Source organism: Micromys minutus (assembly GCF_963924665.1).
Source record: "Micromys minutus genome assembly, chromosome: 13".
In the NCBI taxonomy this organism is placed as follows: Eukaryota; Metazoa; Chordata; class Mammalia; order Rodentia; family Muridae; genus Micromys; species Micromys minutus.
In genome coordinates this window covers 56,481,671-56,504,059 of record NC_137982.1, presented here as the reverse complement: position 1 = coordinate 56,504,059, position 22,389 = coordinate 56,481,671, and the positions used below count along the sequence as shown (strand labels likewise).

The window sequence follows — 22,389 nt, the reverse complement described above, 5'->3', positions numbered from 1 at the left end:
TACTCTTTACAACACTATTTCTCTCAGGGGCCTGCAAGTCCAAAGGTAGAACCCAATGAGCCATGTGACTCATGGTGCTGGCTGCCAGAACCAACAAGCAGGGATGTGTAGGGCCTGTAGCTCCTGCAAAAGCAGGTCAAAACTGAATAAGGCTGCATTAAATCTGCCTGCTACTCATAGCATGAAACTACTGTGGCTGTAGACTGTGCTGCTTGTTCTGCTTTAAGACACAGGGTCTTCCTCCTCTTCCACCTCCTTCATTGCTTCTTCTTCTTCTTCTCCTCCTCCTCCTCCTCCTCCTCCTCCTCCCCCTCTTCTTCTTCTTCTTCTTCTTCTTCTTCTTCTTCTTCTTCTTCTTCTTCTTCTTCTTCTTCTTCTTCTTCTTCTTCTTCTTCTTCTTCTTCTTCTTTTTCTCCTTTTCTTCTTCTGCTGCTTCTTCTCCTTCTCCTCCTCCTCCATTTCCTTCTCTCTTTTTTGTGGGGAGTAAAGGTCATAAGGTAGAGCAGTACATCTGGAAGGACTAGGAAGTGAGTGTGATCCGGGTTCATAATGTGAAATTTCCGGATACTTGATTAAATATGAAATAATAATCAAACTTTCATATAAATATTCATTTGAGATATCTTCTAGTATATATTTGTATTTCTCCTCAATCTACATCTGTATTTTGCTAGGACTCCCATATCACAAAAACAGAGTATAAAAATATTTAAGAATGTCTTGACTTTTCAAACAAAATAAAAACTGCATTAACAGGTTCATCATGCGGCCTCTGAATCCTACTCCAGTGGTCTTTAACATAAAGTTTACAGTCACATTTCAAGTTTCACACAAAAAGAATTCCCTTAAGCACCTGCGAAAAAGTGCTTCCTCTCCAATATTCTCTTAAATGCATCTTTCACCTCTTTGTTCCTCAAGCTGTAAATGAGGGGATTCAACATGGGGATCACCACAGTGTAAAATAAAGAGATCACCTTATTAATACCCAGGGAAGCACTTGCATTGGGCCGAACATAGATGAAGAAAAGAGTGCCATAAAGAATTGAGACAGCTGCCAGGTGAGAAGAACATGTGGAGAAGGCTTTCTGCCTCCCATCCACAGTCTTGATCTTCAAGATAGCCACCAGGATGCATATGTAAGAGACCATGATTATCAAGCCACTGGGAACTCCTATCACTCCAGCGAGAACAAAAAGCACTACCTTGTTAACCCATGTGTCAGCACATGCTAATGAAAGCAGCGGAGAAACATCGCAGAAGAAATGGTTGATGGTATTGGGACCACAGAACGGTAAGCAAAAGGTCAAAGTTGTATGTGTTGTGATGTTTATAGCAGATAGAAGATAAGGTCCTACGACAAACTGCACACAGACCCTCTTGGACATAATTAGAGTATACAGTAAGGGCTTACAGATGGCCGTATACCGATCATATGCCATGGCAGCAAGAAGAAAACAATCAGTTGTCACAAATAGACCAAAGAACCACATCTGTGCTGCACAAGCCATAAAGGAGATGGATTTCTTCTCTGCGAAAATGTCACACAGCATCTTGGGAGCTACACAAGAAGATGAGCACACGTCTACAAAGGCCAGCTGGCTGAGGAAAAAGTACATAGGCGTGTGTAGCCTTGGGTCCACCCATATGAGATTGATCATACCCACATTACCTGCCAGGGTAACAAGATAAACTAAGAAAAACATGATGAAAAGGACAATCTTCTGATACAGGTAATCTGTAAGGCCCAGGAAGAAAAACTCAAGCACTGTGGTCTGGTTCTTTTCTTCCATTGGTCAGTTAAAATCTGTCAAAAGAATAAGAATTACCAACATAACCCAGACCCAAAAGGACAGGCATGACAGGAACTAGCATACGAATTCTCTGAGAGACCTCACTTAGCAGGGAGCCAAAACAGAAGCACATACCCACAGTCAAACATTAGATGGAGATCAGGGACACTAGGAAGGAAGAGCTGGAGGAAGGATTGAAAGTCCTGACTGGGATGGGAACCCCACAGAAAATCTAACATAGTCAACTAACCAGGATCTATGGGAGGTCTCAGAGACTGAGTCATCAACCAAAGAACAAGCTGAAGAAAAGGCCCCTGGCACATATGTGACAGACAGGCAGATTAGTCTTCATGGCTGCCCTATCTCAGTGAGAGAGGAAAAGCCTAATCTGTCAAAGACTTGATGGGCCAAGGTCAGGGGATACTTCATGGAGGGGAGTCCCATTCTCTCAGAGGAGCAGGGTAGGGGGTAGCAGAAGAGGACTTGATGGAGGAGGGACCAGGAGGGAGAGCAGCATGTTTTCCTATATTTCCTAATTATATATGACATGATAAACTATTCAGAATAGTTTTAACACATATGTGAAATGTAACATTTAATTATAATCACTACAAGCTGCAGTGATTTTTTTAATTCAATAACCTTACCTTACTTATTCTATAACATATGATTGAAAATATTGAACTAAGAAATGATATTTTTTAATTGTATGTTTAGGTGATTGTGCAAATATCCTGCAAATCCTTAAAGGTACCTTACCTTTGAACTCTTTGGATTGTGTTTACTGATATGAATCAAACTTTATAAATCCTTCAGATCATCGAATACATTTTAAATGATGATGAAATTACTGTGTTAAGAATAAAGTTAGAATAGATTATGGTCATAAAGTTCTGCCCTTATAAATTTAGACTATAGGTCTTGGCACATATGTTTAAGGCAGCATTATAAAAAGGAGGAAACTAAATGAGAAGTGGATTGGTAGAAATGTCACCAAGTGCTTAATTATAGCTAAAGAATGTGCTATCAGCAAATGACATCAGGGTTTGCCTCTGACATCAACAGAGCTAACAAATGTTGGTAAAACTTGTAATGTAATTGCATATAAAAGAAGTACTGAGTTAAAACAACTAAAAGATTACATGATTCTTAATATCTTATATAAATTCCTAGATACAAATAGTAAAATCAACTTAAATTATGGAATATGTCAAATGTATATTTTGCAATTATGACTAACAATAAAAGTTTTTGTGCGTATTCATGTATCATGTAGTTATTTGAAACATGTATATTGTGAATAGTCATGCTAATTACTATGAAAATGTGGGAATATAGGCTACATATATATATGTATATATATATATATCTTATTTTGTTCATACTTGTGACAGTTACAAAAAGGGCTTAAAATCACTTGAACCCTTGCAGAATCCTTTAAGAATATATATATTCCTATTAAAAATTGAGCCAAATTAGTTCGAAAAATGTGTCACAGATGAATAATTTAGTCAAAGTGAACAAAATGCAGGAACTACAGAGGTACTTGTATTTTCAAAGTTAGAACTGAACCTGCTATTTATCCTCAACCTGTGTTTCAACAATCCATAGTCCAAAATGCTATATACTCACATCCTTAGTAATACCCTTTCTGAATCTTCTTCATTTACATCAAGGCAATGATTGTTTCCTAGAATGTAGAAGAAACTTGAACAACTTCATGGCAGTGAACCTTCTGATTTTCTAGGAAGTTGAAACAAAAGCTTAAAGCCCTATATTAGTGGGCCTAGATACAGAGAGAAAACTTGATATGAGCAATGGTTTGCTTACTTCACAAAATAAAAATCATGATCCTGGGATCTTACAATTATTCAGCAGCAGGTCCCCAAAGAAATTAAACCTCGAGGGCTTACATCTGAAGGGACAAAATCAACTAGATACTACATAATGACCAAGTAAATTTTGTTTAACAGCATTTTTTCTGAGAGATAATATTTCTAATGAAATTTTGTATGATTGGGGGTGTATGTGTGTGTGTGTGTGAGAGAGAGAGAGAGAGAGAGAGAGAGAAAGAGAGTATGCATGCACACATATGTGTACACATTCCTTCTTCAGACCCTCATGGTCAAAACATGCCTCTTTCCTTTTACTTATAATCATTCTTGAGTAGATTATGTTCATTATAAAGATACTGCATTAGATTTCACCCATTCATTTGAGCGTCTTTGACCACATTGCTAAATACTAATAATATTCTAATCAAGTCACCCGATTTTCATATCAAAATAGGGAAAGTATAACTTTAGATTGGGAAAGTATATTTACATCATACACATGCATAATATGAGATAGGCTATAATGCCTCAATTCATGTGTATATTGGAAATTGAACTCTGAGTATCATCATCTTCATTTCATATCAAAAATTGATATGATTGCATTCCTATTTCTAGCTGATTTTATTGAAAATAGCATTTCACACAATGTATTCTGAACACACACACACCCCAATTTCCTCCTACATGGTCCTCACTCCCAGCCAATCAACATCAATATTCTTTCTCTGTCTTTGGAAAACAAGCAGGAAAATAAAAAACTAAAATCAGAATAAAGCAAAGCAAACAAAGGAAAAGCATTAGAAACATAGGAGCACAACACACACACACACACACACACACACACACACACAATCTATAAAACCACAAAAGAGAAAACCATAATATGTAAGCACAAAACAACAAAAAATAGTAAGAAGCTGAGTTTTGGTGGCACATGCCTTACAATATTACCACTCAGGAGGCAGAGGAAGATCTCTGAATTCAAGGCAAGGCTGCTCTACAGAGTGAGTTCCTGAACAACCAAGGGCCTATGCAGAGAAACCTAGTCTAGAAAAACAAAATAAACAAATAAACAAATGAAAAAGAATGAGATTAAAGATAACCAAATAAGGCAATATGAGATTTAAAAAAATGCTCCCTAAAACACCACTGAGTTTGTTTGGTGTTGGCAATCTAATTCTGGTCAGAAGGCCTCCTTTAAGTATGGTTTATATATCCAATGATAAACCATTGAGAGAAAAAAAAACTATTTTTTTCTCACAAGTACTTGTCAATTGGAGATAGCTTGTTGACTATGAAAAGTAGCTAACCATCCATTTCTTCCACTGTGTATTGAGATACCATCTGATTTGGACTTCTGCATGCCCTGTGCATGATATTATAGTCTCTGCGAGCTCGTATACACAGCAGTACTATTGTGTCTAGAAGATGCTGTATCCTTAGTGTTGTTCTTCATCTCTGGCTTTTACAATCTTTCTACCTCCTCATCTGCATTAATGACAGTTTTACTGCTGTGTATAGACACCATGACCATGAGAAGTCCTATAAAGGACAATATTTAATAGGAGCTGTCTTAAAAATTCAGAATTCAGTCCATTATCATCAAGATGGGAGTGTGGTGGCATCTAGGCAGGAGTGGTGCAGGCAGAGCTGAGAGTTAGTTCCACATCTTCAGTAGTGGAAGGCTGCTAGTGGAAGACTGGCTTCCAGGCAACTAGGATAAGGGTCGTAAAGACCATGCCCACATTGATACACCTATTCCAACAAGGCTACACCTACTCCAACAGGGCTACACCCTCTAGTAGCGCCAGTCTTTGGGCCAAGCATATTCAAACCATGACATCGTCCATGCAGAACTCTGAGCCCCAGGGGAGGATGTTTAAAAGGACGTCCTAACTCTAAGAACTGAGTGTTCCGAACTCTCTGATTCTCTGCACATTCTCCAGTTGTGTGTGTATCACTTCCTGTTTTCTGAACATAAAAGTTCTCTGATGAGGCTGAGAAAGTCACTGGATGTCCTTGAGAGTCATTTTGTTGCTATGTTACTTTAGGAAAAGAATAGTATTTGCTTTGCTCTGAGGTCCATGGCATATCTCCTTTGAGGTGGTCAGCCACCCATGCAGTGTCACAGTGGGACTTAAGTCTTCTTTGTGCCATTATTGCACCAGAGTGTCCTGCAGACAGGCCACTGTTGTAGACTGCAGGGTCCATAGCTTGTTTGCTGTATGCCTTCTCCTCTGGATGCATGCAGCGAACTTTTTAGTACCATGAACATATCAGTAGTGGTGAAAGCTGTAGTTGAACACAAGCTCAACTCTTCCATGTGCAAGGCCTTTTGTAGGTGTTGTCCTCAACAATACATATTTACTAAAAGTCTGTGGGTAGCGACTAGTAGCCATGGCTGTAGTCCGAGTTGTTTAGATGTTCCCATTTGCCTCCACTGGCCAACACTGGAATTAGATGTATTCCATTCCTGTCATGGGAACTTTCACTTGGCAATAAAAGATATCTATTTGGGGCTTTGTCTTCCCTGTTTGTGGTGAGTCTTCTATATATTATATATTTTAAGAAGTTACTACTATAGTAGGTTTCCCTATGACCCCATCAAATGGTAATTAGTGAATTTTATTCCTTGCCTGCCTCTTCCCTCTCCCTCTCCATTGACTACTCTCATTTACCCACATGTTATATTTGGGAGATTTCCTCTACCCCCTACTACCTTGCTCTATACCAAACCTCTACGGTTATGCAGATTGTAGTATGCTAATAGAAGGTTTAACAGCCAACCTCCACATGAATAAAATACATGACATATTTGTCTTTTTAAAATCTGGAGTTTTTAATAGTTAAATAATATTTCATTGTATAAAGGTATCACGTTTGCATTACTAATTCATCTATTGATCAAGGCTGATCCCAAATTCTATTTAAATGGAACAGCAATGAACAGGAATAAGCAAGTGTCTCAAAAGTAGCTGATAGAGTGTTTGGGTATACACCCAAGAGTGGTATAGCTAGATCTTATGGAAGATCATTTCCCAGCTTCCTGAAGAACCAACATACTGATTTCCATAGTAGCTGTACAAGTCTGAAATCCTACAAAAAATAAATAAATGACTGCCTAACTCGACTTCTCCACCAGCATGAACCATCGCTTGTCTTATTGGTCTTGGGCATTCAAAGGGATGTAAAATGAGACAGGGAAGAAGAAATGGATGAGGAACTGTCAGAGGGTGGACTGGGAGGGGGATAATGACCAGACTGTAAAAAAAAGATTAAAGATAATTTTAAAAAGATGAAATCTCAGAGTAGTTTTGATTTGTATTTGCCTGATGTCCAATGATTTTGAACATATTTTTGAGTATTTCATAGTCATCTGATTGTCCTATATGAAGAATTCTCTTTGGATCTGTACTCCATTTTAATTTTATATCTAGTCTGGGTTAATTATTTATGGTTTGGATGTTATCTTTCTCTCTTTGATGTGCAATTGGAGATAGATAAATGACAGATAGATAGATAGATAGATAGATAGATAGATAGATAGATAGATAGATAGATAGATAAAGATCTTTCATTCTTAGACTGCTGTTTGGTAAATTGGCAGTGTGCTTTGGCATGCAGAAGATTCTGTTTCATCAGGTCTCACTTATGGGTTGTGGGACATAGCTTTTCTAATGGTGTGCTGTTCAGGAAGTCTTTTCCTGTTACCATGAGTTCAGGGATATTTGCCACTTCTTCTTTCAGATCCAGGATATCTTTCCTTATGTTGAGTTACTTTATTCATATGGAGTTGGGTTTTGTTCAGGGTAATAAATATGGATTTATTTGCAATATGATACATGTAGCCAACCATTTTGACCTGTACCATTTGTTATATGTGATACTTTTTATTTTGCGGTGTGCATTTCTAGCTTCTTTATCCAATCAGGTGTTAATGAGTATATGAACCTAATTCCAAGTTTTTATTCCATTGATATGATTTTCAACATGTCAGTTTTTATGCCATTACCATGATGGGTTAATTTGTGTATCTTGCTAATACAATTTCAGCAAAGTATGGTGATTCCTTTAGTGGTTCTATTATTATTCAGGATTGTTTTAACTTGTTTATGTTTTCTGTGCTTCCATATGAAGTTGAAAACTTTTAATGGTGTAAAGAATTGTACTAGAGTTTAGATGGAGACTTGAATATATATAAATTTCTTTTGACAGCATGGCCATTTTTACACTATTAATCTATTGTCCATAAGCATGGTAGATCTTTCCAAATTCTAATATCTTCTTAAATTTCTTTGATGTCTTTGATATTTTATTATACAGGTCTTTCTCTGATGTATTTAACGTTGTCTCAAGATAGTTTTTTGAGTTTCCTGACTCCTTTCTGAAACTTTTCTTTGTATATAGGATGGCTACTGATTTTTATATTGATACTTTGCTGAAGATGTTTTTCAGCCTTTTTTTTTTTTTTTTTTTTTTTTTTTTGTGGAAGAGGTAGTGTCATTTATATATACCATCATGCAATCTTCAAATAAAACACTTTGACTTCTTCTTTTTCTATTTGTATTCCATTTGATCTCTCTTAATTGTCATTTTACTCTAGCCATGAATTCAAGTACTATATTGAACCAGTACAGACAATGTGTCCAACTTTGTCTTGTTCCTGATTTTAATGGAAATGCTTTGAGTTTCTCTCCATTTGGGTTGATGTGATCTGTGGGCTTGTTGTAAATCACATTGTGTTAAGGTATGTTCTTGTATCCCCAGACTTTTCTGAAATATTCTTCATGGATTAAATATTTGATTTTTTTCAAAGGCCTTCTTGCAGAATACAGTTTTTGTCTTTGGTTCATTTACATTTGTCAGTGTGTTTGTGTTGTGTATGTTTAACCATCCTGTATCTCTAATGAAGTCTACTTGATCATGTCAGGTAACCTTTTTGATGTGTTCTTGTATTTGATTTGCAAGTGTTTGTTGTGATTTTTTTATCTATGTTCATAAGAAACATTGCTTTGTAACATTCTTCCTTTGTGATATTTTTTTGGTAGTTTAGTTGTTAGGGTAATTGTGACCTTGTAAAAATAATCCATTTTTCTTTAGTTTCTTAGAAATACCTGCCTTCATTGTGCACCATAGGTTTGGGTTTGTTGTATTACAATTTTCTTTCTATCTGAAAGAGGTTTTAATAAACTTCTTAATTTCTGTCTTGCTCTATTTTTCACTCAGTAGTGAGTTGTTCAGTTTCTATCACTTTGTAACTTTCTCTAGTTGCTACTTTGTTGGTATCCAGTATTAATCTATGGTGGTCAGATAGGATGCAGAGTGTTATTTCAATTTTCTTCTGTCTGTGTCAACATATCTGGTTCATTTTGAAGAACATTTTATGAGTTGTTAAGAAGAACACATATTCTTTTGTGTTTAGGTAAAATGTTCTGTAAAGATCTGTTAGGTCCATTTGGTTTATGATGCTATGCAGCTCCAGCATTTCCAACTAATTTTTGTATTGATACGCTGTCTGTTAGCAAGAGTTGGGTACTGAATCACTCAGGATCACTGTGTGTGGCTCACTTGTTCATGATTGTAACTAATGGTGTTTATTTATAAATATGGGTACCTTTGTGTTTGGTAAATAGATGTTTAAAATTGCAATATCTTCTTCATTTGATTTTTTCTTTGATGAGTATATATTTTCCTTCCTGGTCACTTATGATTTGTTTTGTTTGGAGGTCCTTTTGCCCAAAATTAAAATGACTAGACTTGCTTTCTTTTGCTCCATTTGCCTGTAAAATCTTTCTGTCATTTTACCATAGTGCTTTAATGTTATCATGGAATGTTTTCCTTTTTCCTTTCTTTGTGGCTAATAGCTTTCCTGAATATAGTAATCTAGCATCTGTGGTCTCTTAGACTTTGTAAAATGTTCATCCTGGCCTTTCTGTGCTTTAGAGTTCACATGGAGAAGTTTGTTTCACTCTATATGTTACCTGGTCTTTTTCTGTTATGTCTGTTAAATTTAATGTTTTGATAAGTGAGCACCCAGGGACTAAACCACCAACCAAAGAGCACACATGAAGGAACCCATGGCTCCAGGTGCATATGCAGCAGAGGATGGCCTTACCAGGCACCAGTGGGAAGAGAGGCACCTTGTGAAGACTAGGTGCCCCACTGTAGGGGAATGCCAGGGCAAAGAGGTGGGAGGTAATGGGTAGGTGGGTGGAGGAGTACCCTCATAGAGGCAAAGGGGATGGGATAGAAGAACTCTGGAGAAGAAACCAGGAAAGGGGATATCATTTGAAATGTAAATAAAACATATCCAATTTTAATAATAGAGTTAGAGGAAATATGGAATGGGACTGCAACCTTATAGGAAGAACAACAAGATCAACTAACCACCCCCTTGCCCACTCAGAGCTCCCACAGACTAAAGCACCAACCAAAGAAAATACATGGAAGGAGCCAGTGGCTCCAGCTACATTCATAACAAAGGATGGCATTGTCTGACATCAGTGGGAGGGGATGCCCTTGGTCCCATGGAGGCTTGATGCCCCAGTGTGGGGGGATGGTAGAGAGGTGAGGATGGAGAAGGGGGTGGGCAAGATCTCTCACAGAGGCAAACTGAATGGAGGATGGGATGGGGGAAGCAACCAGGAAAGGGAACACCATTTGAAATGTAAATAAATAAAATAAACAATTTATAAACAAATAAATTAATTAAATAAATAATTTTTAATTGGTAATTTCTATTCTTGTTCTTTCCATCAGTGTTCTGTGTGGCTTTTGTGTCTTGAGAGGCATTTTTCAGGTAAGAAAATTTTCTTCTACAATTTTGCTTAAAGTTATTCTATGCCTTCTACTGAAGTTTCTTTTCCTCCAATTATCCCTCCTAGTCACAGATTTGATCATGTCACTGTGTGCTAGGTTTTAAAGCTGTTATGTGCCTTTTTTTATTTAAATTCTTTCTGACTGAAATATTCATTTCGTCTACTTTGTCTCCAAACACTTGAGAGTCTCTCACTTGTGCTGTTTCTGAGGCTCTTGTCTGTCTTCCTAAGTTTTTCATTTCTAATTTCATCTCAGTTTGGGTTTTAATTAGATATTCTATTTCTGTTAATGTTTTGAACTGTTTTTTGTCATTTCATTCCATTGTATGTATGTGTTTTTACAGATTTCATTAAGGTATTTATTTATTTATTTATTTATATCCATGCTGAAGTCCTTGAACATGTTAATACGTAATATTTTAGGTTTCTTTTCTTACATTTTATTTTGAATTTCTTAGGTTCTGTTGTAGTGGTGTTACTGGGATCTGGTGGAGGCATGTTGTCTTGACTGTTACTAATTATATTTTTGTACTGGTGTCTAGGCATCTGGGCTGGAGACGATTGTGATGATTGTTAAGTGATACTGGACTTGTCCTTTCTGGGTGAATGTTCTGATCCTTGATCACTTTTGTCCTCTCTGGATCTTAGGAAAGTGTAGAACTGTGTGTGACCTGGTAGGGAATACTTCTTCAGGGTAGAGGGGATGACAGAGAAAAATAGACATGATCCAATAGAAAATGCTGAAGAGGCGGCGCTTGATAAAAGAGCTCAGAGGATCCTGTCTATATCAAACAATAGGCCCTCAGGAAGTTGGATGTGTAATAGGAAAAGAGTTTCCTCCAAATAAGTTGCAGTAAGAAAAAATAGTCAAGAGTAGCAGGAATGTTAGGCCTAGAGGGGCTCTCAGCTCTGAAATGAACTCTAAGAGTTGGAGTATTTCGTGATGAATTTGGGGTGGTAGAAAGGACCTGTATTAGCAAAGTATTACCAGGTTGAGTGTGAGAGTAGAGAGATCAAAATGGAAGACAAGAAAGATAGTGTGATTCACCTGTATGAGTCTTTGCCAGACATGTCCACTGGAGATCACTTGTAGGTAGAAAGTTTTTCTAGTTTTTAAGGGTTCACTGGAAGGAATGGGAAAGGGTGACAAAGGAAATCTAAAAGGACCCACAAGCAGGTAGAAAGTTGAGTCTACAACGAAGTGTGATGGACTTCCAGGAAATGGAGGTACAGGGGGAAGAATATCCCCTACAATAAATCTACTGCAGAGCTGAGGGAGAGACTGGAGTGATTGTAATGAATGACAGAACTGAAGGTAAACTCACCTACCGAATTCTCAGCCTGCTGTGGCTACTGTCTTCTAAGTCAGACAGTGTTGGTATTAATGGCCAACACAAAAGTTTGGAGGAGGTTATAAAACTGGGTTCATGCAATATTCAGGGGAGTCTCCAGGGAGTGAAGTTATAGTGTGAAGACAGATCCCTGTAAGCAGTCTGTCTTCTAAATGGTTTGAGATATGTTATGTTTGTTGTTAATTCTATTCCATAAACTGTGCCACAGAATATTAGAATGTATTCCTCCTATTAATTATTCCCTTGATGGAATACTCCCTATTCTCCAGACTCTACTATTCTCTCCAGACCTTGGTCCTACTTTTCTGTGGGTTTTTTGTTAATAATATTATAGTTTATGCATTAAGGTGTTCTGTCTGTATATATGAGTATGAAATGCATGTCTAGAGCTCACAGAGGTCCAGAGAGAACATTCACTCTGCTGAGGTTGGAGTTAAATGTAGTTGTGATTCATCATGTTAGTTCTGGAATAAAAACTTGGTCTTCTGAAGAAGAAGCCAGTGCTCTTAACTTCTGATCCATCTCTTCAGTCCCTAAGGATATATCTTAATACAATGGTTTAATGGGTCTTTGGATCTCAGAAAAATTGAAATATGTCTTCTGCAGATGAGTTTGGGGGAAATTTTCCAAAGCTTAAGAAAATTTTTATCATAGAAAATCAAATAATATGTCATCTGACTACTGATGTCCTTGAAAAGACCTGAAACACTAATGTCATTGCTAGAAGGGAGGAGATTAATGAGACCAAACCAAGGTTGGTGAGAAGCTGTGGATATAGACTTCCTATAGTCAATGTGATGTGTCAAAAAATCACTGCCACTACAAAAGACATAACATTTGCAGCATGGGTAATTGCTCCTCTCTATGTATTTATATCTGTTTTCTAAACATTAAACATCTTGCATAGTTCCTGTCCAGTGATTACAAAACTTCAGTTTCAGTCACTCACTGGTACCAGTGGTATTGGTATGCCAAGTGTACAACATTTATAAGATCTCAGAAACAGGACATATTCTTAGGAATTTGGGAATGTATAATTATGTCTCAAGATTACATTATTGTGCAGAGATTTCTTCATAACATGATCTGAAGATAACTGACCAACCACATGCATCACATTCTTCTTAAAGAGTAAGTTACATGAAGAGTTGGGAGAATATATTGGAGACATTGAAGATGATTATTCTCTGTGATCCAAAGAGTAAAAAATAAAAGTCACCAAAATTTAAGAAGTCAAGATGGATCAGATGGCACAGCACATTTGCTATCAATTCTAGTAAGCTGAGGTCAGTCTCCAGAATGCATGGGGTAGAAGAAGAAAAGGGACTCTAACAAATTCTCTTCTAATCACATACATGCCCACACCTGAGCATGAACACATGTTCATGTATGTGAACACATATATACAACATCAACAAATATATAGAAAAAGGACTGTGACACTTTTGAAGTCTTTTATAGAGCTAAATATAAGTGTCAACTAGAGAAATCCTTCGACTTGGTATTTCATCTCCCCCAAAACATACTGCTGTAATCTTCTAATTTGACCATATGATCAAAAAAAAAGGCTTAGCAGTTTATAAATGTAATTTTTGTGTTTTTTAAAAAATAATTACCATCCTCATTGCTGTGAGTTGTCTAATTCTTCATTGCCTAGTTACCTTTCTTTGCTGTAGTGGTTTTTAATTTGAAATTATGTTTTATACATCATAGATGAGACTTAATTTGCAATACATGTATAAAAATACTTTCTCCCACTTGTACTTATATTTTGAGTTTATTTGTAGTATCCAGAATGACAGTTTTGATTTCTGAATTAAAAGAATCAGAATATTGAATATCATACAAATATTAATTTCGAGTACTTTTCTAATATACACTCATATTTATGTTCCCAGCCCATCTCTATATAATTTTACAATGTCAATCATGTCACAAAAATATGATAGGGGCACATAAATAATGAGAACTCCCCCTGTTTCAGATTAACTGTATAGAGACAGAACAAGTCTCCTTCTTCAGTATCTCATCTACCCCACTGTCCTTTTAATAATATACTTATGCACTGACATGTAAGGCTGGGTACTACCAAATTCGACCTTACTTACCTGCTGGAAAACGTCTCTTTTGTACCTTTCTCCAGAATGCACCTTTCACTTCCTTGTTCCTCAAACTATAGATGAGGGGGTTGAGCATAGGAATCACCACAGTATAAAACAGAGAAATCATTTTGTTGATGTTCAAGGAGAAACTTGCACTGGGTCGAACATAAATAAAGAAAAGTGTCCCATATAGGATGGAGACAGCTACCAAGTGAGAGGAACAAGTAGAGAAGGCTTTTCGTTTCCCATCAGCAGTTTGAATCTTCAAAATTGTCATTAAGATGCTGACATAGGAGACTATGATGATCAGACCACTGAACACTCCTATGGCTCCAGAAAAGACAAAAAGCACAACCTTATTAATCCAGGAGTCAGCACATGCTAATGAAAAAAGTGGAGAAACATCACAGAAGAAATGGTTGATGGTATTTGAGCCACAGAATGGTAAGCAAAAAGTCAAGGTTGTATGAGTTGTGATATTTATAATAGCAAAGGTATATGGCCCTACAACCAGATGCACACATACCCTGTGAGACATATGAAGAGTATACAGCAAGGGCTTGCAAATGGCTGTGTACCGATCATATGCCATGGAAGCAAGCAAGAAACATTCAGTGCCCACAAAGAAACCAAAGAACCACATCTGTGCTGCACAGCCCATGAAAGAGATCTTTTTTTTCTCTGCAAAGATATCACAAAGCATCTTAGGAGCTATTGAAGAAGAGGAACACATATCAACAAATGACAGGTGGCTAAGAAAAAAGTACATAGGTGTGTGCAGCCTGGGATCCACCCATATGAGAGTGATCATGCCCAAGTTGCCCCCGAGTGTAACAAGATAAACAAAGAGAATCATGATGAAAAGTGCAGTCTTCTGGTGGACATGATCTGTTAGGCCCAGGAAGAAAAACTCTGTTACAATAGTCTGATTCTTTTCTTCCATAGTAAGTTGGGTTCTGTTGTGAAACAAAAGTGTATTATTTTATTGTAGTCACTAAATACTACAAATGTATTAATTTAATGACAGATTTTCTGCAGGAGGTTTTAACAAATTATTAGACAATATGATTGAAGTAGAAGTTGTTTGTAGCTTCTGCGGCTGGTCAGCTTTGAAAATATCATGTAAAATCTCAGGTACATGATCTTTATTTCTCTTGATATGGTAACTCTTCCCATAAAGTTGTATAATTATATGTTCTAAATTTTCCTCAATAAAATTACCTTTTAAAGGTGAATTGTTATGTTTAGCAGTAGTTATAATTATTCATGTTCATAAATATCTCTCCATAAAAATAAAATCATACACTCTTTGACAGATGTGATTTTAAAAGCAGCTGATGTCATTAAAGGACATGAAACTTACCTAGCAGATGAAGAAACCTGATGCTGAGAGCCATTTGCCATAGAAATTATGTAGAAAAATCAACCACATAATAAGCTAAAATAATATAAAATTTTATTTCAATGTTTCTGATACTTTACATAAGATTTTTAGGTAGATGTACTGAAATCAACCAACAACACTTTTAAAATATTATGTCTTTTATTTATAATAAGTTTGGCACTTATTATCCAACAAAGAACACCTGTTTAAAAGTCCTAGAAAATGATTATGTAGAATAATTTTAAATAATTTATTAAATTTTAAAATAATTTAATAATTCATTAAAACAAAATTGCAACATAATCAAATTATGTTCCTTAAATAAAAGAAATACAGTATTGGAGTTATTGATAATTTCTTTAGGTCAACAACACTTTCAAATGACTGATATTGACTACATTATTCAAATAGTTTCAATAGTATAAAATGATTGAAATATTTGAATGAATCTAACTAAATGTTGTTCAGCAGTCATAAGCATTAAGCTGAGATTTAGGGGAGGGGGACTGTTACCCATTGAAAAATAATGTTTGTGTTCATGATTGTCCAAATACGCTAATTCAAATGACTGGGGCAAAAGCAAGTACATGCAGCACCTAGGTTTGGAGTGATGACTATTCATTTATTATTTTTTATTTATTTATTGCAAGTAATTCTGAACCTTCCATAAATTATGTCATACAATCTTTATGTTCTTTCCATGCCTTTATGTTAGAATGTAGAATGTCTTTTGTACCTTATCTCATGCAAAATTATTCTATTAAAACTGACAAAACTATACACATGTTAATATGCAATGTATTACTTTTAAATATATATTATGGAAAGGCAAATTGATCAATTATAAATCATACATTACTCTTCTTGCATGTTTTTCATTTTATATGTGTGTATTTTTGCAGCAAAATTCAAGAGCTTATAAAGCATCTTAGTAGTTTTCAAAACTAAAATACACTGCTATAAAAATGACTCTAAATTATTTAAAGTCAGGCAATATCCTTCAAAAGAAAATGCATGAATAAATTGCTCAGGCTCATAAGACCTTGTGTTTCTAATATTTAGACTGACACTGGCTTTTTTCATTCATATTTCATACGTTGCATATAGGTAAACCTGTAATGTACTCACTTCTTTAGGAATATTCTGTCTGCAACTTCATTTACCACTTCAAAGGCAATGATCTTTTTTTGGATAAGGAAGGAAGATTCATCATCCTACACGGTGATGGCCTTTCTGAAAAGCATGACTTTCTAAGTACTTGGTGAGAAAAATGGTCTGCCCATGCTGATGGGCCTGGCCATAAAGAGAGAATTCCTGAATAAATGTTCACCCACTTACTGAACAAAATAAAGAATCTCATCTGGAGCTACCAGTAACTCAGAGCCAAGTCCCTAAAGAGCTTAGCCTCAGGAGCTCACACCTAAAGGGACAAAATTAACGTGATTCCAACAGCATCAGGGCCAGGCATTACTTTCTAACAATGTACTATTCCTTTTTTTGATTGAACAACTTTATTTAAAAAATAAAGATAAATGTACAGATTTTAAGCATTTTGCATAAAAGTATATGAATACATTTTTGTCAGTACATTTTTTTAAAGGTTTGATCATGTGCATTAAGATCTTACTAGTTACAATGAGCATAAAGTACAGGTAAAACAAAATTTAACCTGGAATTAGTCAAAGTTTTCTTGGTGTGTAAAGATTAAGCATAATGCTTTTTCATTTTCTTTTTTTTTTTTTTTTTGTTGGCCTTTGTTTTTTCTTGAACTTCATATAGTCTGTTAGTTGTTTCTGGGGAGTTCTGAGCTTTCTGGGGTTAATATTCCATTATCAGTGACTGCATATTATGTCTGTTCTTTTGTGACTGGGTTACATCACTCAGGATGATATTCTCTAGATGCAGCCATTTTCTTAAGAATTTCATAAAGTCATTGCTTCTGATAACTGAGTAGTACTCCATTGTGTAAATATACTAATATTTTTATCCATCCATCTACTGAAGGACATCTGGGTTCTTTCCAGCTTCGGGCTATTATAAATAGGGCTGCTATGAACATTGTGGTCCATGTGTCTTTATTGTATGTTGGAGCTTCCGTGGGGTATATGTCCAGAAGTGGAATAACTGGGTCTTCGGGTAGTACTATGTCCAATTTTCTGAAGAATCGCCAGACTAATTTCCAGAGTGGTTGCATCAGTTTACAACCCCACCAACAGTGGAGAAGTGTTCCTCTTTCTCTGCATCCTCGCCAGCATCTTCTGTAATCTGAGTTTTGGATCTTGTCCAATCTGACTGGTGTGAGGTGGAATCTCCAGGTTGTTTTGATTTGCATTTCCCTGATGGCTAATGATGTCGAGCACTTCCTTAGATGCTTCTCAGCCATTTGATATTATTCTTAATAAAACTCTTCCTGTGTTGGGGATGGTGGTGGTGGTGATGTGTGCATGTGTGTGTGTGTGTGTGTGTGTGTGTGTGTGTGTGTGTGTGTGTGTGTGTGTGTGTTCTTACTTGCTAAGAAGACCCTCTTTTTCATCCTGAAATTTTTTGGTTATTTTATTTATTTGCATTTCTAATGTTGTCCCTCATTGCTGTTTCTCCTCCACAAACTCCCAATTCCATCCCCCTCCCCGTTGCCTCTATGAGGGTGTTCCCCCATCCACCCACCTATTCCCACTTTACAGCTCTAACATCCCCTTATGCTGCAGTATCAAAACTCCACAGGACCAAGAGCCTCCCCTAGCATTGATGCAAGATAAGGCCATCCTCTGCTACATATGTAGTTGGAGCTATGGGTTCCTCCATGTGTGCCAGAATTGTTCCTATTTCTTTTTTGAAATTTTTGTTATACTCTCTGTATTTACATTTGAAATGTTATCCCCTTAGGACTGAGTACAGGGACCCCAATGGAAGAGTTAGGGGAAGGACTGAAGGAGGTGAAGGGGATTGCAACCCCATAGGGAGAACAACAGTATCAACTAACCAGACCACCCACAGCTCCCAGGAACTAAACCACCAACCAAAGAGTTCACCTTGAATTTTTATATCAGCCTATACAAATTTATTACAGATCAATAGTTATCCTTAAAGCATGCTTACCTGTACATATAATGTATACACATCTTTATCTCCTCTATTACCTCTTTTATGTCTTCCCTTCTTTCCTCATACACATCTACAATAGTCCCCTCTCTACTTTTATATCCTATCTTCCTCCCACAGAGTCAAGGAGCTCATAAGAGGATCCTATCTTCTATCAGCAGGGACTAATATAATGGTCATTTGCCTTGCTTAAAGTTATTTTCTTTCTTCATTATGAAGCAAGAGCATTGACACAATTTATACTTTGTCACTTTCAATGGGATCCTAATATTGTCTGGCCTTTCTTCTAGTGATTTGTTGCTCATGTATATGGGAAGATACTCAGTGTTCATAGACACAGAGTGTCCAATGCAGGGTAACACAACTCTCCCTGGTATGGTCATTTTCATAAGGTCATTAAGATAAGAACTGAAGAGAAGATATTCATATGAAAAGTGCATATCAGTGCCAAGTATCATTTGCTTACTTCCAGGTGGGAATGTTTAAATAAAAATAAACAAATAACATCAATTATTTTACTCCTGACAGCTATCAGGTCACAAAGACTAACTGGGTGACAATACTTCCAAGCAAAGAATTATCTAGAAAATATGCCAGTGAAATTTAGCTGAGCTGGAGTTAAATGTAAAGCTAAAAAGTATGAGGTAAGATCAGAGCTGGACATTAGAAAATGCTCATGACAGAAGAGTCTATAAGAGAGAAGACCTTGTGAAGTCAAGCAATGTGGGTTGTACCATGGTTAGTTCATCCCCATTAGGAAGAGGGGATGTTTAATTCTTTCATCTAACCCAGTATTTCACTGGTAGCTCAGTTATAACTTCTATGACCATCCATTTCTAAAATGAAACGTCTCCATGAAATTATGTTAACATCAGACCAATTAAGTATTAAAGTAAATAACCCAACCAAGGATAGAGGAGACAAGCCTATCATAACAAATGGGTGAACTTGTCAAGAACACTAAATAATTATAAAGTCTAAAATGAAACTTCAAAATAATGCAAAGCCCAAAAATTGATGGTGCAGAAAATACACACAGTCTTACAACTGGAATGGACAATTTCAACATCCTTCTTCCAATAACCATAAAGCAAATAGTAAAACAGTCTCTCAGTCACTAATTAAATAAAAAAAGTAGCTCCATAGGTAAATGCATTTTCCACAAAGCTGAAGACCTGTTAAGTCCCTAGAACACACATTTTGGAACGTGAAAATAAACTCTGAATCTATACATAGGCAAATGTATAATACATGCCCAAATAAATAAATAAATAAATAAATAAATAAATAAATAGGTAAATGCTGAAATTATAAGTTGAAAATGATATTGAAGACCTAAACTCTTTCTTTCAAATCATGTTCATGTTGCTTTGGCTTCATAAAATTTTAGCCTTTATGTCTAATTAAAAATATTGACACCATTAGCATTGTGTAGATATTTACTTTTTGTTTCCAAGTGCATTTTGTTATTATATGAATATGTAATTTAATTAGTATATTGTGCTATTATATAATATATATATATATGTTATCAGCCGAACTTCATATAATTTTGCAACACTGATTGTGTCAGAAAGACTCAGACAAGCAGCAAAAGATATTGAAAAATTTTTCATTTTTTTTTCGAATAATCTATTAATTGAAAGAAACTTTATATGTCTTTTAAAAGTGTATATTCAGCACTGATGTCTAGGACATAGTATAATAGAGTTTGGCCTTACCAATCTCTTAGAAAATGTTTTCTTTGTATTTTTCTTCTGAATGCATCTTTCACTTCCTTGTTCCTCAAACTATAGATCAGGGGATTGAGCATAGGAATCATTACAGTATAAAATAGAGAAATAACTTTATTAGTATTCAGTGATGAATCTGTACTAGGTCGAACATAGATGAAGAACAAAGTTCCATACAGGATGCAAACAGCCGCCAAGTGAGAAGAACAAGTAGAGAAAGCTTTCATCCTCCCATCGGTGGTCTGGATCTTCAAGATGGCTGAGAAAATACAGATGTAGGAGATTATGATGATGAGACCACTGAGGACTCCTATTGTTCCATCCAAGACAAAAAGCACTATCTTGTTAATGGAGGAGTCAGCACATGCTAGGGAAAGCATTGGGGAAATATCACAGAAGAAATGGTTGATGGTATTGGGACCACAGAACGGTAAGCAAAAGGTCAAGGTTGTATGTGTTGTGATGTTTATAGCAGATAGAAGATAAGGTCCTATGACAAACTGCACACAGACCCTCTTGGACATAATTAGAGTATACAGTAAGGGCTTACAGATGGCTGTATACCGATCATATGCCATGGCAGCAAGGAGGAAACATTCAGTTCCCACAAAAAGACCAGCAAACCATAACTGAACAGCACAACCCACAAAGGAGATGACTTTTTTCTCTGTAAATATATCACAAAGCATCCTAGGAGATATGGAGGAAGAGGAGCACGTATCTATGAAAGACAAATGGCTAAGAAAAAAGTACATAGGTGTGTGCAGCCTGGGGTCCACCCATATGAGAGTGACCATGCCCAAGTTTCCCCCCAGAGTGACAAGGTAAACAAAGAGGAGCATGATGAAAAGTGCAGTCTTCTGATAGAGATGATCCGTGAGACCCAGGAAGAGAAACTCACGCACTGCGGTCTCATTCTTTTCTTCCATGGTCAGTTTGGTTCTGCTATGAGACAAAGTGTATTCTTTTATTACAAACTATCACCAACAATTACAAAGGATGTTTTAATTCAGTGACAAGTTAAAACCTTAAGCAGGGTTGTAACAGATAGGAGGCCAATATTCTTGTACTTGGCAGTGTTTTGAAATTATTTTTCTGAGCCATTCTACAAATACTCTGTATAATTTTTTCAGCAATGTAGCCTTTATATGCTTAGGTTCTGTAACTCTAAAAACTGTCGGGCATATGATCTGAATTCCATCACATTGATTATACAGTTGGATTTGAAATTTGTTTTGAAATTAAGTTGTTCGTATTAATAAAGTTCTTTCTTTAAATATATATATATATATATATATATATATATATATATATATATATAATCAATTGGGATAAATACTATTTTTAAAGGAGCATGAAAATAAATAATTTTGGATGCAAAGTAGAGAAGAAATTAAAGTGGATTGATATTTTTCATCTAAAATGCAAAAATTTAACAAAAGTTAAACATGAGAGTTTTATCCTCTGAGATTAAGACATCTGACATTGAATATTGTAATGGAAATTAATAATTGTAATACTAAATTAGAATAACATAATTATTTCATATATTTCATATAAACTTTAATCATTCATGATAAACAAACTATAGTAATAACATATATAAAATAATAACTGTAAATTATAAGTATTAAAGAGAATACTTTATATTATACAGATGTATAGAACACTGTGATTACATAGAATGCTTTATATTCAAAATATTTATGAGAATCACATATGTCCCTTCTTGAATAAAAATGTAGCAATATATTATACACAATTTTCTAGCTTGCTATATAATTTTAAAGAACTGATAGTAACATAAACTATTTAATTTGTGATTTTCTTACCTCAAGGCTCTTTACACAATGCTACCTCAGTGCAGTTACAAAGACTAATCCCAATTTTCATTATATGTTGCCCAATATTTCTAGTTTTAGTCATACATTTACAGCTACGTATTTTGTGGAGGTAAAAAGTAATGTAGTATCCTCCTCTTCTATTTTGTTATGTGCTCCTTTAAATATGTTTCTTTCAATCCTCTGAGGAAATGAAAATCTTTTCCCATTATGTCTAATGTGGTCTTAGCTTCCTCTAGAACATTGTTAATACAGTTACTACAATAGAGAACTTGTAAATTGTAATGACAGTTTTACATTTACAAGGTGATGTTTTGATGCATGCATAAATTGTGGAATGAATAACTGTTTAATTATTATATAACATTCCAAATGGACCTAACCACATTTTGTTTATGTTTATGAAGGAAAAACAAGACAGAATCTCCTAGA

General features: G+C 35.8%; 2 protein-coding genes across 2 annotated transcripts; both read right to left on the bottom strand.

Moving 5' to 3' along the window:
* Positions 1-845: 845 nt before the first annotated feature.
* LOC308429209 (olfactory receptor 5G29-like) lies at positions 846-1,790 on the bottom strand (the record flags this gene model as incomplete). The annotated part of the gene is made up of 1 exon (XM_080927944.1): positions 846-1,790. One exon carries the CDS (start codon positions 1,788-1,790, stop codon positions 846-848), a length of 945 nt encoding a protein of 314 aa, XP_080784070.1.
* Positions 1,791-5,093: 3,303 nt separating this feature from the next.
* Positions 5,094-21,045, bottom strand: LOC308429208 (uncharacterized protein; the record flags this gene model as incomplete). Its single annotated transcript, XM_080927943.1, has 4 exons — positions 5,094-5,170; positions 13,907-14,856; positions 18,627-18,791; positions 20,105-21,045. 4 exons carry the CDS (start codon positions 21,043-21,045, stop codon positions 5,094-5,096), a joined length of 2,133 nt encoding a protein of 710 aa, XP_080784069.1.
* Positions 21,046-22,389: the final 1,344 nt, after the last annotated feature.